Below are 23,009 nucleotides of genomic sequence, written 5' to 3' on the forward strand. Positions count from 1 at the left end.
GCCCGTTACTTAGTGCATTTGCTTGCCCCATCTCCACACTCACCCCGTCGGACTTTTCCTTGATGTTGGCCAGCATCTCCTGGAGGGCTCTAACAGACAACGACTGCTCCAAGACAAAAGTGCAAATGGAAAGATCTGGAGGAACATTCTGAAACACAAGCAGAACAGACAAGGTCAGGAGCTGACCCCTGACAGGTTTACCAGGTGAGCAGACGGTTGGGGAGTATTCCAAGAGATAAATACACCATAAAATAAAATTATAATATTATAAACATTATAATAACATTTCACAGGTTGAAGGTTAAAAAAAAGGCTTTTAAAATGAAGAATCTGAATAAACATAGATTTATTTATGTATTAAATACAATAATTTAAATATATGATTTGAATAAATCCCTTTATGCATTTGACTAATCAGACAGAGCCCTTCACATTGTTTACCAATCGGATTAAGCTTTTATGTTAGATGTTGCCCTCCTAATTAGACAACGGTCATTTGGAGAATAATTTGAGGTACTTTGACTCTTAATTAAATTAAACTTTTGCAGTGAAATGGAAATGTTTTTGTTGTTTTTGCTATTTGTTCATTTATCGCAAGTTATATCACCATCGCAATATTGATCACTAATATTACATATCGCAGGTTTTCCTCATATCGTGCAGCTCTAGTTTGTATACATATTTAATTTTATAAAATTAAATATATATTTTTTATTTTCCAAAAAAACACCCTTTTTTTTGTTTACCATGCCCACAATTTTAGGATTGTCATATCATATGTTATATCATAGCTTGAACCAGAGAAATCATGAATAGGCTTTCATTAAATTCAGATCAAAAAAATATGCGAGCTAGCTATCATCGCAACAGTTGCAAACTCGCCACGCACACGATTCAAAATCTACAACTTCTAATTCCACAATTTTTTGCGCAGTAGCTTGCTAATGATACTCTAGAAGTTGGGAGACGATCGATAATAATCCATGTCGGGACTCAAAACGATTTTTTTCTAACACCCCTAATAAATATTGGGAAAAAATTTGGATCATTAAGAACATTCAAAGAAAGGTATCAGAGCAAGAATGGTTATTCTGACATATAGAATGACCGAGTGATAGCTGTTTATTTTTAATAGAAGTCTCCGGGATTTGGCTTCTTGGAGCTAGAAGGTACTACCTGTCTGGAATACGAAGTGGGAGGAGTCACTCAGTCCAGTTCTTATTTACAGTCAAAGGTTGTTATTCTTTTCTTTTTTTTAATGTGTTCCTTCTTAAACAGTGTCTTCTTATGGAAGTTGATTACAGTTTCCTCATGATTCCCTTGGTCTGCTACATCTCCCCTGTCTCTATTGAGTTGAGTTTTAAGAAATCCCTTTGCTGCATTTAAAAAATGAAGATAATGAAAAATACATCAGCACCTTAGAGTTGGAGATGGACTCAAGAAAGCAGAGTCTGTTTCCAAAACCTTCAGCAGCGAGGCAGAGTTTCTGTTGTTCTTTATGGACCGTGGCTGAGCACTGCAGCACCACCTCATCGTCCTGCACAAAGAAGGTGCACATTCATTATATTCATGTTATCAACTTACTTAATGAATTCACACACACACAAACACACCCACACACATACAAAAGTAGAGGAAAGCTTCAGCTTCTGTTTAAAGCATTGTAAAAAAAAAACTTTTTGTTGTCGAGTGTTAGCAGGACTGTGATTCTCTGCGTCATCATTCTGCTCCTAATTCAAATGTGACCCAGTTTGGGCTTCAGCTAAACTAACATTACATGGATTACATGATTACCTGTCAAAACACATACCATCTCCATTATACTTGCGCTAACTGACAGACTTAAATGATGAAAGAATTTTCTATTTATTTAGCATTAAAATATGTCAACTTTAAGACGCTGAACGAATCAGCTGTGCATTTGTTTAATTTTCTTGTATTTGTTACAACATGACAGTTAACAGACAATTGTGCAAATGAGGGACACGTTTGAGAAGTTTGTAGCTAATGGTAAGCATGACGCAGCTCTGATGCTACAGAGATAGAATATCTAAATAACAGATCAAGATCCTACTGCAAGCCTTATAAAATCGATTTCCCAAGAGTTTAAAATCAATTCCAAATACATTTTACTATGTTTTTTTCCAAAGCGTCCAGCATAATTCCTGAAAGCATACTCCTTTGACCGATTTTGTTCAACTACTATTTAAGCCCAATTTCAGTTGGGTTCCAGTCCGCTTCCAAAATGTGTTAGGCATATCAACAGATGACTTACTGATTGCTGTTTTTCAGTCTTATCAAGCAGGGCCAGATTTGGCAAGGATAATTTGTTTAAAAGCCAACTCTACAGCCAGAAATATTTTAAAAATTATCATTAAACCAAAATCATATAGTCTTTTTATAAACTATATGATTACATTTTTTTTATTTTTTTTACATAAACAAAGTTTTGCCAAAATTAATCTCTTATATCTGAAGGCCATGTTACGGAGCCCTTCATGTGCCAGTGGTTAAAAAAAAGAAAAAAGCTGTAAGAAAAATGTAGAAACTTTCAATAAGCACAAACACAGCTTAAGCTTTTTGTAAAACCTAAATATTACAGCAAAAAAAAAAAAAACTGAATTGTGTTTAAAACACAAAAATACACAACTTAATATTATTCCCTGAAATTGCAGAGCTGTGTTATTTGTGAACAACTTTAACAGCTCAAAGCCTATTGAATTATTTTAAATGTTTGTTGTTGTTTCTGGATGCAGATCATTTCTAAATTCAGAGGCAATTTAATTATCTCAAAAGTAGACCAAGCAGTGCTAATCTCAGGTTAATTTCAGAAGGGAATATAGTTTGCCACAGGATTAGAGCTCCTAACTGCTATCTAAACAAACCAAAAGAAAAGATTCATCTATGCAGTCCTGTGATGTGGCATGAGCAGAGGAGTCCTGCAATTTTGTTTTACAGATGTAACAGGGGAGTAATTTAAAAATCCAGGAGAGGCTAGTCCTACGAAAGAAGGAGCTCTGGTTCCAGGTCAATGAGAGAGGATGCATGTGGCAGCGCTCTGGGAGCGAGCACTGTTTTTCAGAGTCTTAAAATTTGATTCATCACAGAATTGTCTATAGCAAAAAAGTAGTAATTCTGCAAAAAAAGAAAACCGACCATGGCCCCGAAGAAAGACCAAGTGACAAATGACAGACATCAAAAAAGTGCTCAATGACCTCAAAGATCAGAAGACTTCAAGCCCAGACCAAGCAACGAGACTACAGGGTTGACATTCTGGAGAAACATGTGAATGGGGTGAAACAACAATCCAAGATGAATAATGGGATCATTACTGGATAACAGATCAAACCCCGGGCAACTGCTAACGGAGCTAGTAATGCTAGCTTTGCTTCTGATCCTTGGGAGTCTGTTGAATGTCAAGTGGAATTATGTTTAAGTCTACAGGGATTTCTACGGATCTGCATACCATCGAGACCTGTCACCCACTTCCCAGGAGAAAGGAGACTGATAAACCAGCGATCACCATCAGGTTTGTGAATCAAAAACAAACTTGCTCTGATGAAGCAAAGGAAAAATCTAAAAGGATCTTCTGTTTATCTGAATGGTCATCTGCCCAGAAGGAATGCTGAAATTGCTAAACATGCCAGGATTCTTAAAAATCAGGGGGGAAAAAATATTCATAACCCTTGGGTAAAAAACTGAAGGATCTTTGCAAAACCACATGGTACACCGGATCAGTCAAAGGTTCTGGTTGTCAGCAAATAGAAGAGTCAAATATAATTTCAAGAAAATCATAGCGACTGGGATTTGAGCTATCTCTAAAATTCAATGGTGACCCTGATTTTCACCGGAGTTCTGACCTGTTGACAATTTATTATTCAACTTATTCAGCCACACTAATAACAGCTGCAGAATGACAGGAACCCTGACAAACACTGTCTGCAGACGTTACAACACAGAAAACTTTATAAACTGTTAAAACCAAGTCGGCTGTCAATCAGACAGCAGAATGAATGCCAACCTTCGACAATGGACATAGTGTGGAATTTTTTATTTCAGATTATTTCCATATCTGCAATTTGATTAATATGTGACAAGGCAATAACTTTGACCAAATAAAGATACATAAATATAATAATAAACGTTAATAATAATAATAATACATAAATAATAATGATAATAATATACAATAAAAATAATAACACAAAATAAAAATACAATTAATAAAACCATTGTTGAAGATTATCAAAGTAATTGGTTTCGAATCATATCACTCTTCTTTTTTTCCAAAATTTTATTTATATAAATGATTTTTCTAATGACAAATTATATGTCTTTTTGATCATCCAAAAGCTCTTTAGCAAACTTTAGACACGTCTGCACATGATATCACTGCAGGATTTGAGTCTCTGGCAGCATATTGTGTTATTGATGGTAACCTTTGTTACTTTGGTCCCAGCTCTTTGTAGGTCATTCATCTTTGCATGGATATAAATCTCTGTTGGTTGTTCTGTTTATGCATTATTCTTGCTTTGATTGCTTGAAAGAAACCATTTCCAATCCAATCCAAGAAAGAATAAGAGATCAATAAACAATCCCATTAAAAAAACAACTTTTTTTTACAATTATCTAATTTTCTCATCAAAATAATCCCAAAAGTTAGTTAAAGGAGGGAATTCTTTAAATGTAATATTCGAAAATAGTAAACGAATCAGGTGTGTTCCCTGCCAAGGTTAAAAAAGCTGGTAAACACAGAAGATTTTGGAACTTCTGTGTCTGGAGTTTAGTCACAGCTAGAAAGACTAACTGAGATTTCCTTAGCTGCACAATTGAGTTTGACCATAAGGAAGCCCAGATGTTTTATAGCAAACATTTCTGGTCGTTTTACCTTCTGAACTGTTTCCCCCCCCCAACTACCTCCCCAACACACTTTAACCTCCCTGCCTTCAGTGTGGCTCCACTGGTGTGTGAATGTGCATGAATGTCCCGGTGATGATCAGAGGTCCCTCTGACGCAAACTGGCAGCCATGCCTATGTCATCACCAAGTATGACTGAAAAGTGAATGAACAATGGACACATTGTAGGTGTAGGTGCTGGAAAAGCGCAGATTATCATTATCCCCATAGCATTTGGTAGAAAACAGAGCACCATGAGTTACTCAATTCCCTGTTAATTCAACACCTATGTGCATAAAACTGGTTTCCTTTTAAGCTGCTTATCTTCTGTTCGTGGGATTCTCTACCAACCTCCTCCTCCTCAGCTCCCATTTCTTCTGGATCTGATGTAACAGTTTGTGTTCAGGCTCCTTTCTTTCTGCATTAACTATTCAAAGCGAGAGGGATGCGGATCTTTGCCTCTCCACCTTTAGCCTTTATGCAAGGACAAAATTCTCTGTAAATCTTTAGCACAAAAGTTTACTTTTTACATACTATCCATATATTATAAAAAGTAAATGTTCTAATTTAGTCTAAATATGTACTAAGTTGGTATTCTTCTACATTACATGTACATGGTTTATAGCGGTGGTCTCCAACCTTTTTGATTTCACCGACTGGTTTAGTGTCAGAAAATATTTTCACGGACCAGTCCAAATGGGGCCAAAGTTTGCGTTTAATATTTTTAAGCTTCTGGTTTCGGAAAATCTATTTTGCAAATTGAAATCCTACTACAAGAAATTTTGTTTAAAAAAAACTGAAGACACAGTAGATTTTTATTTACATATGATAAAGATTCAATGATACGACAGAGTTTTATGGCCACCAAAAAAAAAGGTAAAATTACAAGATTTAAATTCACGAGAAAAAAACTTGTAAATTTACGACTTTAAATCTCTTAATTTTACGAGAAAAAACTCATAAATTTACAAGATTAAAATGGAAGTGAGCATACAGCACAGTAGCAAGTGAACATCTCATGCTAATATAACAAACTATTTTCATTTCTCTTTGTTGTTTTATGTTGAAAAGGGACGTTTCATCTGGAGTAGTATGTAACACTGTTTACCTTCTGCATTGGTGTTTCTTGTGCGCATGACAGGTTCATGACGCAAGATGACAAATGGACTTCTGGGTATGTGAATAAAAAGGAATATAAAGTTGCGGTCCTCTTCACTCAAACGTTTCTCTTAACTCTTTATTTTACTTATGAAACTCTGCTTCACTGATGCTGAACCCCAGAAAGCCGGGTACACTGACAATAATCTGATTCTGATTGAGTCACCAAAAAGGTTCAGAATTTCTTTGTTTTTGAAAACCTATAACCAAATGAAGCTTCACGAAATGCTCAACGTCTTTCATCTACAAGCAAGGCTCAGATAAAAAAACGGCGCTGGTGTTTTTTCCATGTTAATCTTTGACTTTCTTCTCGTAAATTCACAAGATTTTAAGTAGTAAATTTACGACCTATAATCTTGTAATTTTAAAAACAAAAAAATGTTTGTAAACTGGCCCCAAAACTCAGTACAATGTACAATGAAGCAAAGTTATTGATTTGTAGAATTTGTTTCTGATTTGTAAATAATTCAATAAAAGCAACATTACATTTTTTTTTTCCATTATAACATTTAAAACTCAACCAAGTCTCAGTTCATATTTCAGGAGGCTAGCTAGACGTAGCCCTCAGACTGCCTGGATACGAAAAGATTTTTCATAACTTGTCTTTACATAAATCCTGATCCGATGCACATTTTTGTGCGTTTTAAAGCCTTTCATTGGAAGTGATCATTTGAGCGTGTGTTGCCAAGGGCGGTGTGAACATAGCTTCTGAGCTCCGCTGAAACCACAAACTTAAGGTTCAAAATGGATGCTACTTAGGAGCAGCTCTATTTAGCACTGCTAAAATCACATTCCTGTGCAAGAACATTTTCATGACCTGGAGAGGAAAGAAAGACACACGTTTGGATACAGAGGGATGTTTTTCAGCATAACTTATGTGTAACTGGGAAAGCAGCTGTTGTCTTTAGCTGATTTGAGAGTCCCTCCATCTCTGAGCTTATATACACGTGTGGGCTGAGGGAACACCATCACCCACAACGAGCAGCATGGAAGGCCTAATAGAATATGTTACATCATAATGACACTTGTGCTGGCCTGCGCCTACCCACACATACATACACACACACACGATGGTGAGTATCAGGCAGTATTTTCTGATGTTCCTGTCCACTGACAGAGTTTCCAGCTCTGCCGTGTGTTTGCAATCCTGCCTTTTAAGGAGAAGGGAAACAACAGGATTCAGTAACTCTGATCCATGTCTTCACCTAATATTAGAGGTCAATGAGCGCCACCTGCATCTTCTCACACACAGGAGCAACAACAATAAATTCACGAGTGTTCCAGGAAACTTGTAAACACTGTTTACCTTTATGGACTGCTCCACACATGTCTAAGAAGTCATGAATCTGAACCCTGACAAGAAACCCACTGATCAGGATCTCATGTTTGACTTATAAGCAGGAACCAGACCTTAAAACTCAGAAGACACCCTGCCCTCTGGAACTGAGGTTCTTTCGCTGGAGGATGGTGTAAGCCGAGCTGAGACCTCGAAGAACTGAGTCCAGGACAGAAGGGGGGAAACAGAGGAACAACATTGTTTTTTTATGCGTCAAATTTGTCTGAGAAAGATCTTCAACAAACATAGCATCCCAAACTTCCAACCCTGCAACACACTGAGTCTAAATCTGGTCCATTCCAAGGACAAAACACAGCGGTGAACCAGATCACTGTGCCTTATGATGCAGGAGTGCTCTTCCTTAGGAAAAACTAAACAACCCATCCACGGAGCACAGATGTGCCCCAACATCATACCAGGACTCAGGAGTTCACCTGCTCCTGAAGGACACATGATAATCCTTTGAAGACTAGAAACTAGCAACCTGGACTGAAAGACAGAAGTTATAAGAGAAGTCAAAGAAGACATTTGTCAAAATGGAAAGACCTTCTCAGACGGAAGTGAGGGTCTGAGAAATTTCCTGTCTTTCATGTTTATTAATGCTTTGATTTCTTATGGCAAAAGACTGGGGTCTCATTCACACCTACCCTGCATCATTTAAAAATATGCACTTCCTCTTCACTCGTGAGAATTATTTTCTTTTTTTTAGAACTTATATTTTATTCAAACTTTTTGCAACAGAGCATTACACACAGTTGTGTCTCCATGGTTTCCACGATAATCAACCTGAATACAGTGGGTACATTCGAACAAGGATACACACAGGAAGTTGAATTACTATAAGACTCTTCACCAAAAACAGAAATATAAAATCTAAACATGACAGCATTTGACTGTCATCAGCTATTTTCAAGCTGATGACAGTAAGTTTTTTGTGTGATGTATGACTGTCTTTTTTGTACAACAGACCAGAAACCTGCTGAAAAACAGTTTTTAAATTCCCCCTTAGATGAAAATCTTTTTTTTTGCTTTTGACATGTATTTGTGGCATTTTTTTATGAATGAGAACAAATGTAACAAAAAATTGTTTCATTTTTGCATTTCTGAGTATTTCTCCTTTTCTCCTGACAGTATTTCACTGCTGTCAGTGAAACTGTTGCAAAGACGTTCGGTTTGAATTATGAGCTAAGGCTGCCAGCTTGCCCTTCCGAAATGGCGGCATAGTGATCGCGATCGCTTCTGTTCTATGAGCCCAGCGACAGACTGTCCAGGGTGTACCGGCCTTTGCCCAACAGTAGGCAGGACGGGTACCAAATTGTGCCACTCAAATTGCATTGCTGCCAGACCTTTGTGCCAGACCCGTTACTGAAATCGCACCACAGGACCTCAGATTGCGTCTGTACCATCGACTTAACATTAAAACTCGCCACATCTGCCGTGCGAACGCACGCCTTTAAACTTAACCCTTCCTCTGGGTCCCTGCGGCCAAGAAAAAGGTTCAGCACTGGCCGTATGTATTTCCAAAAATATGTGCGAATGGTCACTTTCTTCATGGCATTTCATTTATTTGCTGTGCACGGTAATACAACTATTTTCACGGTTTCTGCGTATGGGAACGTTTGTCAAAAATTGTCATAGGAAGACTTTAAACGGAGTCAGGCCAGATTGTAGTTTAATCTGGTCTTGTTTATGAATCAAATGAAGGTATAAATTTTTTTAAAAACCAGTATAAAATAAAATTATAAGCACAGATTTGTCATTTGCTCACATTTTAATTCAATAAAAAGTAGTGAAAACAAAAAGATATTCTGGTAGGCCAGCAGCATAGAGCAAGGTGAAGACATTCCACGGACCAAATTGTTATGTGAGCAAAGGATCATGCAGGCAGTGGACTGCGGCTGCTCAGCATCATGCCGCAGCAGGATCAACTTGTTTGAACTCTGAGTTTAAAGGCTTACAAAGCTGCTTCAACTTTACAGAGGCTTATCACCATGGCTATGGATGCTGAGAGCATGACTGCTCTGGGGATAAGAGATCAACATGTGTCTGTTAGAAATGAACCAATAAAAAGAGGAGAACGTCAGAACATTCATGATGTTAGATGTGGGGCAGGAAATACTAATAATCCATAACAAACAAACTCAGAGATATTTTGGTGAATTTCAATTTCAATTCAATGAAATAAACTTTATAATAATTTATATATAAATTTAACTCACATTTCAATAAAAAGGTTGCGGAAATAAAATTTTCATCCACATTTCAACAACTTGAAAAAACAATAAGCAATTCCATTTAAAAAAAAAAAGGAAATCAACCGACCAAAAAAAAAAAAAAAAAAACCTCAAGATACCAATTGTGGCGCTCCATGTATGCTTTCCCTGCCAGCATCTTACACCCTGCAGTTATGTGCTGGATTGTTTCATTCTTTGCACAGCCTACATCTTGGGTCTTGTCTGGTGTGGTAGATCTGAGCCTCTATCCCTCTGGTGCTCAGGGCTTGTTCCTGAGCTGCCAGGATGAGTGCCTCAGTGTTGTCCTGTAGGCCATGCCTTTCTAGCCAATGGTAGGACTTCCTGATATTAGCCACTTCAGTTATGGTCCGTGCAGGGGTTTGTCCTCCCATGAGGATCTGTCCTCCAGCACTCTATCCTCTGCTCTCCATTGCCTGAGACATTCACTGGATAGTGGCTTCCACGCTCACCAGTCCTCTGCCTCCTTCCTTGCGGCTAGCATACAGTGTCAGAGTGCTGGAATTGGGATAGAACCCTCTGCATGGTGATGAGATTTCGTGTCTTAACATCCGTGGTCTGTATCTCTTGCTTTGCCATCTTATTATTCCTGCAGGGTATCTGATAACTGGCAGTGCGTAGCTGTTTATTGCCCGGGTCTTATTCTTGCCATTGAGCTGGCTTCTCAGGACTTGCCTTACTCGTTGGAGGTATTTAGCTGGTGCAGCTTTCCTTGTTGCCTGCTCCAGGTTGCCGTTTGCCTGCAGAATTCCAAGGTACTTGTAACTGTCCTCAATGTCTGCTATTGTTCCTTCTAGGAGTGAGACCCCTCCTCTTCCCTCTCTTTGTCACCATGCGGCTACATTTCTCAAGCCCGTATGACATCCCAATGTCAGTACAGTAGATCCTGGTGGTGTGGATCAGGGAGTCAATGTCACGCTCGCTCTTAGCATATAGCTTGATGTCATCCATGTAGAGGAGGTGACTGATGTTGGCCCCATTTCTGAGTCGGTATGAGTTTGTTGATTATTAGGCTGAGGGGGTTCAGACCTATGTAGAACAGCTGTGAGGACAGAGCATCACCTTGGTATGTCCTACATTTGATGGACACTTGTGCAAGAGACTAAAATACTGTCTAATAAACATAGTATTTTGAACAATTAGTACATAACATTTTTTATGTACTGATAATTCAAAAACTACATAGTAAGAGTATACAAATCGATGTGGGGAGATAACTTTTGTATTAACTGATGAGGTGTTTTATTACAAAAAAAAAAAGCAGCGACTATCAGATTTCGTGCATTGCTGTAAACTGTGCAATGGGGGGAGCATGGCATTTCGCTGCTGGCTCCAAGGGCAGCGCTCGAGAAGCGCATGCTAAAGGAAAACACTGCTGGCTTAGTGGGCTCTGATTGATCGGGCGGAAATTGTGAAGGGGCGTCAATAAACACTCCAGTGGGCCAGAGTGGTCTTCTGCCGGGGACTTGACGTTTGCTGTGGGGCAGGTGGCGACTTTCTGATGACGTACAGAATTTGCGCTCAGTGTATTTATACCCACATGTGCAGTGACGTATGTATCAGAGGATGTTCGATTGGGTGTTCTGCAAGTCAATCTAGTCCCAAACTTCTCGTGAGGATTTTGATTTGCTGACAAATTTTTTTGAAATATGTGCATTATCACTGTGGATTATTACTTTTTAATCCACACCCAGCACCAAATCAGAATCGAATATTTAGCCATGAACTAATGGAGCATCATTCAGCAGGTTATTAGCAGAGGAAAGGATGGGGTCAGTTGATGTCACATTTTAACATTGAAAAGTATAACGCTGTTTCTTATGGAGACGTTCATAATGATAACATCATTCCCAGCTACCATGAATGCAGTTTCAATATTTGGATCTCTACTAAAGCTCTAAAGCTCAAACTTGGAGAAAAATATCCACATCAATAATTCATCAAGATCAGGGGTCTGCAACCTTCAATATATACAGAGCCATTCGGGTTGATTTCTCCCTGACCACAACCCATTGCAAGCCACAAAGTCTTACTTCACCCTTTAGAAAAATAAAACACTGATTTGTATTTATGTTATTGGTATAATTATAATACATTTAAATGAACTGCTGGGTGTTTTGGTATAAATAAAATATAAGCATAAAGAGACAATAGCCATTTTTTCAAAACATGAAACAGTTTATATCTTTTAACAGAGGTTAACATGACATCCTGTCAAAATAAAAGACACCCTATGTCACATAGGATCATCTGAATGCAGAAGATATAGTGGTAGGTAATGTTATATCAGCAGTGACAAAAACGAAAAAAAAAATCCCCTGTTGTGACTTTGTTGTAACACAATAACCATCATTGCTCATCGACTTTGGTAATTTAAAAGCAAGAGTAATTACTGCAATGTTGTGGAAGAGTATTGACAGACCCTCGACAGCAATGTGGACGAAAGAATTGATGACAAGTCTCGCTTTGGAGACAGAGACATTTATTGTTAAAAAAAAAAGAAAAAACCTTCAAGATCTTGTGGAATTCTCGTATAAGATTTTTCCAAACCCACCAAATGCTAAACAATGACTAAAATGTTTGTGTAAGGACATCACACTGCTGATTTATGTGCCTTCTTATTTTTATTTTATTTATTTATTTATTTTATGTATAATCGTTGTGTGTGTATATATGTATATTTTTATATATATATCATATTTCTTGCTAAGAGTGTGTCCCACCAGACACACAGTCAGCCATGTTGGAGACAAAGTCATTATTTGAGCTCTTCATTTGAGAGATGAGAGGAGATAAAACTGTATTTATCCCATGATGAGGAAATTCTGTTGTTTGCGGCAGCAGCAAAGTGACCTTCAAGTGTTACAGTTCAACATTATAATATATATATAACATAAAATATATAACCATCAATTGAAAATATTTTATTTGAGATGATAATTTTAGAGGGCAGGCATGTGTAGTTGGAAAGACTTGGATGTGATCAACTCACAAGCCTACATTGGCTTCCTCCTTTTGGCAGGATTTCCCACCACAATATCATAGTTCTCGTGGGAATAGCTGTGTTCCTCACCCTTCTGTTATGTATCAGCTCAAAAGTATCAACTATGCACCTGCAGGTGTGGGGATGTTAGGTCACACACAGACAGACAAGTTTTACACAGCTAAAACAGCCTGGGGTCAAATTGACCCCCGATGAACACCAATGTATGCAACATGTGTTTAGCACATTGAAAAAAATATCATCATGATCATTTTATGCTTAATCAGTTGTCCCCATCAAATTAGGAAAAGTCATGAAATATGAAGTAAAAAGAAAAAAGTTAACTATTATTTTTCTAATGACGAATATTGGGGTCGATTTGACCCCAAGGATAATAGGAGGGTTAATAAAGCGTTAGTTTGCTTTACTTTTTTTAACTTACTTTTTACTATACAGTACGGAGCCCGTGTCCTGACATTAAGATATAAAAATATATCTTGTTCCCACAGGTTATTATGTCGTTCGCACGAAATACTATTCCGTTCCCACAAGATACTATTCCGTTCCCTCAAAATACTATTCCGTTCCCTCGAAATGATTAACTCGTGCGAATGCAATAATTATGTCGTTCGAACGCAATAATTAATCCGTTCGAACGCAATAATTATTCACGTCATAAGTCATTCAGGCAGATATGCTCTCTGTACGCCGGCAAAACTTTCAGCGGTAACTTCCGTGTCTCTGTGACCCATATTCGTTCAAAAAAGGAACATGAAAAACAAAAATGATCTCTTTATTACTGTCTCAATGAATATAAGAAAAATATCAAAAGATTTATGATAACTAGGCTGCTTTGTCATACGATAGCTCCTGCTAGGCTACTACTAGCGCCGCCGCAGAGCTCTTTGATGTATGCCGGCATTTGGCTGGTCTGTTGTCAGACAGCTGATATTGTAGTTTAGGGTGGAATAGGAATAATATTCAGGACTTGTCTTTTATTAACTTTAGCAGTCAGTCGCTTTACATTCGAAGGCTATTAGGCTACATGCTAACTGACTAGCCGATCATATCCTGTTATTAATTTACGTCATAGATTTACAGCAGATACCTTCACATTTCTGTCTGTGTGTGTCTAATTACATTGCATTGAAGACACGGAGGATGTTTAGAGAACAGATTTATTTATTTCAAAAAGCACAAAAGCATCCATCGTATTCACATTCATTCACATGGTGATCTGGTACGCCCTCAGTCATCTTGCTGCAAAAGCCGCTTCCTGCCGCTACTTCCGTGTCTCTGTGAGCATTCAATAGGGGTTAAAAATCACTGGCCAATCATTGGTCTTGTTGTTAGACCTTTGTCACAGGGACACGGTGATTGGCCAGTGATTGGCAGCAAAGCACGCTGGGAAACGTGGCGTAGTGCTATTGTTGTTATGCTACGAGCTAAAGGTAAGTGCTTTTGGCGAAGCAGCCAGCTTAATATGATATTTTTCAGATTTTCATCTAGAAAATAACAGATCGACCATTCTTGCTTTTATTTTTACCCCTATTGAATGCTCACAGAGACACGGAAGTAGCGGCAGGAAGCGGCTTTTGCAGCAAGATGACTGAGGGTGTACCAGATCACCATGTGAATGAACGTGAATACGATGGATGCTTTTGTGCTTTTTGAAATAAATAATGTTCTCTAAACATCCTCCGTGTCTTCAATGCAATGTAATGAGACACACACAGACAGAAATGTGAAGGTATCTGCTGTAAATCTATGACGTAAATTAATAACAGGAAATGATCGGCTAGTCAGTTAGCATGTAGCCTAATAGCCTTCGAATGTAAAGATACTGACTGCTAAATGTCACGGTGCCTCGGTCGGTTGCCTTCCCCCTCCCTACTCTGCTCATTGGAACCAGCTGCCTCTCATCATCTCATCACCTGCTGTCCTTCTTAAGGAGATCCATCCCACCATTCGACGCCAGTCCGTTATACACTCTCCGGTCCTCCTCACCACGGGTGCAGCTGGTATCCTGTTCTCTCCTCGTCTCCTCCGCTCAGGCCACGAAGTCCCAAGACATTCTGGCGCGAAGCTCTGGTTTCCACGCCACATATACTCACCTCTGGTCCACGCTGTTTTCCTGAACTCTGGGATTCTGAATCCATTAAACTCTTTCACTTGATCTCCTAGCCTGAGTTTACTTCCGGGTTCCAGCATCTGGGTCTGCCTTGTCATCGTCATTATGACAGAACGGACTGGCCACCACCCAGACCCAGCTGACCCGGAAGGACTCCGCTTGGCCGTCTCTCATCAAGGCATAGCCCTGGGACGACAAGCTGAATCCCTGAACCAGATGGCCGCCGCACAACAGGACCTTTTCAGACGTCTGGATGGAATTTCTCAGGCCCTGATGGAACTAACAGGTCAGCGATCCGCCTACGCCACAGCCAGCGCCTCTCCTTCCGCCGGAAGTTCAGCCCCCGCTACCGTTAGCCCGGCTAACGAAAACATCCGGCTTCAACCCGAGAACTTCCAGGGAGACGTGGAGGCCTGCGGGGGTTTCCTCCTACAGTGCCAACTGATTTTCCAGCAGGCTCCACGACACTACCACGCAGATCATAGCAAAATTACACTCATCGTTAACTCCCTCAGGGGTAAAGCGCTACAATGGGCAAGGCCTACATAACGGCTAATCCCATTAACCAAGTTCCGTTTCAACGATTCATAGGGGAATTCCGGTTGGTGTTCGACCAGCACCGCAAGGAGGGGGAAGCGACCCGTCGTCTACTAGCCTTGAAGCAACGCAACAGATCTGTGAGTGACCATTTAATAGACTTTCGGATTCTAGCGGTGGAAGCAGGTTGGCCGGCCATCGCCCTGAAAGGCGTGTTCTACCAGTCACTAAACGATTCAATTAAAGATCATTTATGTTCTCAACCCGAGGCTAGATCTTTTGAAGAGCTCGTCACCGCGGCCTTGCGGTCCGACGTGCGTCTCCGGGAACGCCAGACTGAGCGTCTACGCCATGATAAAGGACCTTTGGCTAATTTTCTCCCCCCCCCCTCGCCACAGCTGATTCAGCTCGTTCCTTTTCTCATGAGGCCGCCGGACAATCCCGTGAGGAGCCTATGCAGATCGGGCACTCAAAGCTCACACCCGAGGAACGGCGGAGACGGAGGGACGAGGGATCATGTTTCTACTGTGGTCAGGCAGGTCACCTTGTTCACCAGTGTACGTTGCGTTTAAACGCCAGAACCCCCCGCTAGACGACAGGCCGCGGGCGGGTCACTCCCTCACTACTGAGAACTCTTTCTTGTACATTCCTGTCAAGCTATGTAACCAAGCTAAGACCCATGTTTGCCAAGCCCTCATAGATTCTGGCGCTGAGCAAAGTTTCATTGACTGTAACCTTGTGTCTGAACTCGACCTTCCCACAGAGCCTTTGGAACACCCGGTCAAGGCAGCAGGTCTGGGAGGCCAGCTCCTCACTCACATAACTCACCGCACCAAGGCTGTTCAACTCATCTCCTCTGGTAATCACCATGAATTCATGCAGTTCTATGTCATTCAATCCCTCCAATCTCCCGTCATCTTTGGTTTCCCCTGGCTTCATGCTCACAACCCGCAGTTTGATTGGGTGAATCGTCACATCACCAACTGGAGTACTGCCTGCATGGCTAATTGCCTCCGTTCCGCCATCCCTTCTGTTCCTCCGAGTCATCACTCAGTCCCAGAAATCATCGACCTTACTAAGGTACCCTCCTGCTATCACGACCTTAGGGCTGTCTTTAGCAAAACCAAGGCTGGCGCTCTTCCCCCTCACAGACCTTACGATTGCTCCATAGATTTATTAAAGGGGGCTACTCTACCCAAGAGCCGCTTATTTAATTTATCCGGCCCTGAGAAGCAGGCTATGGAGAAATACATTCACGACGCTCTTTCTTCCGGTCACATCCGCCCCTCTTCGTCCCCTGTCGGTGCAGGGTTCTTTTTCGTTCAGAAAAAGGATAAAACCTTACGACCCTGCATAGATTTCCGCGAACTAAATCAGATCACGGTCAAAAATAAGTATCCCCTTCCCCTCATCAGCTCCGCTTTAGATTCCGTTCAAGAGGCTCGCATCTTTTCTAAATTAGATCTCCGCAATGCCTATCATTTAGTCCGCATGAGGGAGGGGGATGAATGGAAAACGGCGTTCAACACACCCCAAGGGCATTTTGAATACCTGGTGATGCCTTTCGGGCTTACCAATGCCCCCGCCATTTTTCAGCACCTAGTAAACGACGTCCTCCGTGATTTCTTAAATCGTTTTGTATTTGTCTACCTGGACGACATACTAATTTACTCACGTGATCAAGATCAACACACCCACCATGTCCGGCAGGTCCTCAAACGCCTTCTTGAAAATAAGCTTTTTGTTAAAGCAGAGAAATGCGAATTTCATGTCCCTACCATATCATTTCTCGGTTTTATCATAGAGGCCGGTAATATCCGTCCAGACCCAGCTAAGATCATGGCAGTAGCCAACTGGGAACCTCCTGATTCCAGAAAGCAACTGCAACGTTTCCTCGGTTTCGCTAACTTTTATCGCCGTTTTATAAGAAACTACAGCAGTATCGCAGCTCCCCTCACTCAGCTCACCTCGGTTAACAGACCCTTTGTTTGGGGTCCCGAGGCTCAGGCTGCCTTTGATCTCCTAAAGGATTTATTCACCTCGGCTCCTATCCTGATTCAGCCTCACCCCCTTCGCCAATTTATTGTCGAGGTGGACGCCTCCGACTCAGGCGTTGGGGCGGTCCCTCATCGAACAACACGGGCAAACTAAAACCCTGCGCGTTCTTCTCACGAAAACTGTCCACTGCTGAACGCAATTATGACGTGGGTAATCGGGAGCTCCTCGCCATCAAACTCGCCCTTGAGGAGTGGAGTCACTGGCTCGAGGGTACTGAGCAGCCTTTTATAGTGTGGACAGACCACAAAAATTTGGCCTACCTTCGTTCCGCCAAACGCCTTAATTCACGCCAAGCCCGTTGGTGCCTCTTCTTCGACCGTTTCTCGTTCATCATTACTTATAGGCCTGGCAGCAGGAACGTTAAACCGGACGCACTTTCACGTCTTTATAGTAAAGAGGACAGTCAGGACCCCTCTCCCATTATCTCCCCCACCTGCATAGTAGGGAACCTCACATGGGACATTGAGACTCGAGTCCTACAGGCCCAAGACGAGGAACCTGATCATCCCCCTGTCCCGGTGAACACCTTGTATGTCCCCTCCTCGCTCCGCTCTGAGGTTCTGGTTTGGGGGCATACCTCTCGTATTTCCTGTCATGGAGGTGTCCAGAGAACCCTCAAGCTCCTCCAACGTAGGTTCTTCTGGCCCTCCATGGAACGAGATGTCTGGGAGTTCGTCGCCGCCTGCGACGTCTGCGCCCGTTCAAAATCCTCCAATGCCCCACCAGCCGGTCTGCTCCATCCGCTGCCCGTTCCTCAACGCCCTTGGTCTCATCTCGCAGCGGACTTCGTCACTGGGTTACCACCCTCGAAAGGTAACACTGTCATTCTCACCATAATCGACCGCTTCTCAAAGTCTGCTCAGTTCATCGCTCTCCCCAAGTTACCCACAGCCACAGAAATGGCTGACATCATGGTTCAGCAGGTTTTTCGTCATCACGGCATCCCTTGTGACATTGTTTCCGACCGAGGCCCTCAATTTGTGTCTCAGGTTTGGAGGGCTTTCTGCTCTGCCCTCGGGGCCACTGTCAGTCTCACTTCAGGTCACCACCCTCAATCCAACGGGCAAGCTGAACGTGCCAACCAGGAACTCGAGGCTGCCCTCCGCTGTCTGGCTGCCCAGAACCCTTCTAACTGGTCCTCATTCCTGGTTTGGATCGAGTACGCCCACAACAACCACCCTTCCTCTGCCACCGGTATGTCCCCCTTTGAAGCCTCTCTGGGATATTCTCCACCTCTCTTCCCCTCTCAGGAGTTGGATCTGGCTGTGCCCTCCGTGCAACACCATCTCCAGCGTGTTCAGCACTTCTGGAACCAAGCTCGGGCCGCTCTCCTGCGCACCCAGGAGAGTAATTGCCGCATCGCGAACCGTCGCAGGAGGGACAGTCCCATCTACCAGCCGGGACAGAGGGTCTGGCTCTCTTCTCGTGACATACCTCTCCAGGCCACCTCTCGCAAATTGGCTCCACGATTCATCGGCCCCTACATCATTGAGAGGATCATAAACCCAACCTGCGTACGGTTGCGGCTTCCGGCGGCGCTTAAGGTTCACCCCGCCTTCCATGTTTCACAGATCAAACCCGTTCAGGAGAGCCCCCTGTGCCCGCCGTCCGCTTCCCCTCCACCCGCCCGGGTCATTGACAACGCCCCCGCCTTCTCGGTCAACCGGGTTCTGGACGTCCGTCGCCGGGGCCGTGGTTTTCAGTTCTTGGTGGACTGGGAGGGTTACGGTCCAGAGGAGCGCTCGTGGATCTCCCGCTCGCTTATTCTGGTTCCCTCATCGAGGATTTCTACCGGTCCCACCCGGATCGCCGTCCTGGACCGCCTGGAGGCGGTCGTTGAGGGGGGGGCACTGTCACGGTGCCTCGGTCGGTTGCCTTCCCCCTCCCTACTCTGCTCATTGGAACCAGCTGCCTCTCATCATCTCATCACCTGTTGTCCTTCTTAAGGAGATCCATCCCACCATTCGACGCCAGTCCGTTATACACTCTCCGGTCCTCCTCACCACGGGTGCAGCTGGTATCCTGTTCTCTCCTCGTCTCCTCCGCTCAGGCCACGAAGTCCCAAGACATTCTGGCGCGAAGCTCTGGTTTCCACGCCACATATACTCACCTCTGGTCCACGCTGTTTTCCTGAACTCTGGGATTCTGAATCCATTAAACTCTTTCACTTGATCTCCTAGCCTGAGTTTACTTCCGGGTTCCAGCATCTGGGTCTGCCTTGTCATCGTCATTATGACACTAAAGTTAATAAAAGACAAGTCCTGAATATTATTATTCCTATTCGACCCTAAACTACAATATCAGCTGTCTGACAACAGACCAGCCAGTTGCCCAAATGCCGGCATACATCAAAGAGCTCTGCAGCGGAGCTAGTAGTAGCCTAGCAGGAGCTATCGTTTGACAAAGCAGCCTAGTTATCATAAATCTTTTGATATTTTTCTTATATTCATTGAGACGGTAATAAAGTGATCATTTTTGTTTTTCATGTTCCTTTTTTGAACGAATATGGGTCACAGAGACACGGAAGTTACCGCTGAAAGCGCCTTTTGCCGGCGTACAGAGAGCATATCCGCGTGAATGACTTATGACGTGAATAATTATTGCGTTCGAACGGATTAATTATTGCGTTCGAACGACATAATTATTGCGTTCGAACGAGTTAATCATTTCGAGGGAACGGAATTGTCAAGGTGCAGGGGGGGCTCGAGAGCCGGTTGGACCCAGATGCAGAGGCAGGAGGCAAGGATCAGGGCTAGTGGGTTTTAATGCACAAAAAGAACATACAAAAAGCGCTGCAGAGCAGGATGACAAAACCCAAACGAAAACTCACTGTGGCGTGGCGAGGAACAAGGGACTTAAAGACATGAACACCAAGACTGAGTTAATGGACCAACACAGGAGGAAGGCAGAGACAAGACTTAAATACAGACAGGGCAGACAAGACACAGGTGAACACGATCAGGGCAGATGGGGACCAAAGGAAGTAAAACTGAAGAAACCAGACAAGACAGGAGACTTTCAAAATAAAACAGGAAACAGAAACTAGACAGAACAAGGACCAAAAACAAGACACAACAAACTGAAACCATGACAGGAATAGTATTTTGAGGGAACGCAATAGTATCTTGTGGTAACGGAATAGTATTTCGTGCGAACGACATAATAACCTGTGGGAACAAGATATTAATCTGTGGGAACAAGATATATTTTTATATCTTAATGTCAGGACACGGGCTCCGTAATACAGTTAGTTTAAAAACACTTTATTTTTCTTCAACCAAAGATCCACAATGAAGGGGTAAAAGAGCCACATGTGGCTCTGGAACCGCAGGTTGCAGAAAAGGGAAAGGCACAGATCTCTACGTTATTGTTGTTGGATTGATGTCTCTGCTTTAGAATTGCATTGTTAGAGGATAAATGAGTGGAACCTCAATTTAAACTGAGCTCCCAGTTTTTCAGGTGTAAGACTCCACATTGTTTCACTTCTTTCAGAGAGAACTGCAGCTGAAGTTCTTCTTTTCCTCCATCAGGCTGAGACTCAATGGAACTGAAAGGTCACACCACAAATATGGCCCTTTGACTATAATGTAATTACTCTTTTTTTTTTTTTTTTTTTTTTTTAATAATTACTCATAAATAAACCAGTGCCAGTGAAGAAGACCAGTTCTGAACCCAAACATAAAACTTTGTCCTTATCTATAAAATGATATTGATTCTTTGCTAATATGTGTCTTTGCTAGTAAATTAATAAATGATACAGCTGAGGTTTGCAGTGCAAGATGATTAAAGCTGAGCTGTCATTTCCAATCCCTGCAGCCTAAAGTGTATGATTGACTTCTCTTCAGTCTTTGGCCTGAGTAGTAATGCAGATCTGCAGCTGCACTCACACGCAGACTGCATTCATAATTGAGCAGCAGCATGTCGAAAGTGCAGCTCTCACAACAGCAGAATCTGCTGACCACAGATTCGTTTATATTACATATTTATGCGCTAATGTCACTGCAGATCTTCCAGAGTGTGGAGAAGAAGGAAGCTGAGCTTTATGGATCATTTAATCTGTAGAAACAGTTCAACACAATTACACAACAAAACTGTTTGTATTCTGATCCTTTATATATAAAAAGAGTAAATCCTTTTTTACAAAAACAAGATGTGTGATATAACCAGCTCTCTTTGAATTAATGCATCTCTGTTTCCCCAAAGAAGTTATTGAGGGTTTGGTAAAGCCTCTTTAGTGCATACGTCAACATAAACACTAATAAACATGTCAAATTTGCACCAAGTCTTTGTGATCACTACTTTAAAGACTTCAGTGAAGCTCATCTTAGGCTACGTTCACACTGCAGGCTGAAACGACCCAATTCCGAATTTTTTGCCCCTAAGCGGCCCAATTCCGATCTTTTCATGACAGTCTGAATGACACAGATCCGATCTTTTCAATTGCGACCCAGGCCCCGTGGGTTTGCCGTCCTGATTCCGAATTGTAGCCGATCTTTTCAATTGCGACCGCCGTCTGACCGGCCAGGCGACTTGATTCCGAACTGTACGTCATCGACACGCAACAAACGTCATCATTTTGCGTTGAAGTAGGCGGGAACGAGAACGTAAACATTAACCATGGTGGACGATGCTGCTGAGATCAGTCAGTGGAAGAGAAGCGAGATCCCCGATTGGATTAATATTTGGGCTGATCGCTCTTTTCAGGCCAAACTCCAGGGCTCTTATCGCAACTGGGCGGTTTTTGAAAAAAATTCCAGATAAACGGCAGAGCGTGGTGTTGAACCTTTACCGCGATAACTTTTTTTTCCTTTCTCCCCTTTCCACCGTGCTCAGAAGCGCGGGGGACCCGAGGCGATCCTCCTCCTCCTCCCTGTTCTGATCCTTAGATTCTCCAGAACGGGTTAATAAAGAGTCCATAGCATTTATTCTGGGGGAAACCTTCTTTTATTACCGTCCTCCGTAACACACAACATGAATGCGCGCCCACACTGCCCCCCCCTATTCTCTATCGCGGCACGCGCTTGCACACACACACGCGGGCGCGCGGCCCCAGCACATACACATTCCTCTTCCACTACAGTGGGTACAGACGATCCCGACTCCAATGCCTTCTTAAAATGAGAAGATTGTAATTGTGCTGCTTCTTCGTGAAAATAAATTTAATATTACAAAAAGAGCTCCGCTTTTGACAACACTGTTGTTGACATCCATTGTTAACGTTGGCTCCGCAAACAACAAGTGACGTCGTTCACCGTTGAGTATTCTTCTGGCTTCTGCGCATGCGGGTCTCGTTTGGGTCGTGTCACGGTCACACTGGAGATCACAAAAGTTCGGATTTACTTGGAAATGTGAACGGTCTGGCAAACAATTCGGATTTTTTCAAAAAATCCGAATTGATCATTAAGCCCTGCAGTGTGAACGTAGCCTAAGAGCTTCCAAGCAAGGTTAAAGCTGCAGAGGACCAACGGAGCTCTGTGATAGGACAGCCAGCAGTGGTTTGCATCTCTGTAACTGTTTATCAGCTAAAACAAAAAATTGATTTAGTTGGTAAACAGTAAGAGAGATGCAAACCACTGCTGACGGTTAATTGATTTAAATTAAAAAGTCATACAACAAACAAAGGCACAAGAAATGCAATTAAAATAAAATAAAGGATCT

The 23,009-nt window shown here is 42.2% G+C and overlaps 1 protein-coding gene across 2 annotated transcripts in view; it reads right to left on the reverse strand.

Moving 5' to 3' along the window:
- Positions 1–23,009, reverse strand: part of LOC101172231 (ryanodine receptor 2) — a 310,508-nt gene that overhangs the window by 261,520 nt on the left and 25,979 nt on the right. For both annotated transcript variants that reach the window (XM_023949560.1, XM_023949561.1), the window contains exons 2-3: positions 1,418–1,537; positions 44–148 (exon numbers count right to left, since the gene is read on the reverse strand). In XM_023949560.1, the coding sequence (XP_023805328.1) occupies positions 44–148; positions 1,418–1,537 (225 nt within the window). The remainder of the gene's footprint in view (positions 1–43; positions 149–1,417; positions 1,538–23,009) is intronic.

The sequence above is a fragment of the Oryzias latipes genome, chromosome 19 (assembly GCF_002234675.1).
Source record: "Oryzias latipes chromosome 19, ASM223467v1".
Classification (NCBI taxonomy): domain Eukaryota; kingdom Metazoa; phylum Chordata; class Actinopteri; order Beloniformes; family Adrianichthyidae; genus Oryzias; species Oryzias latipes.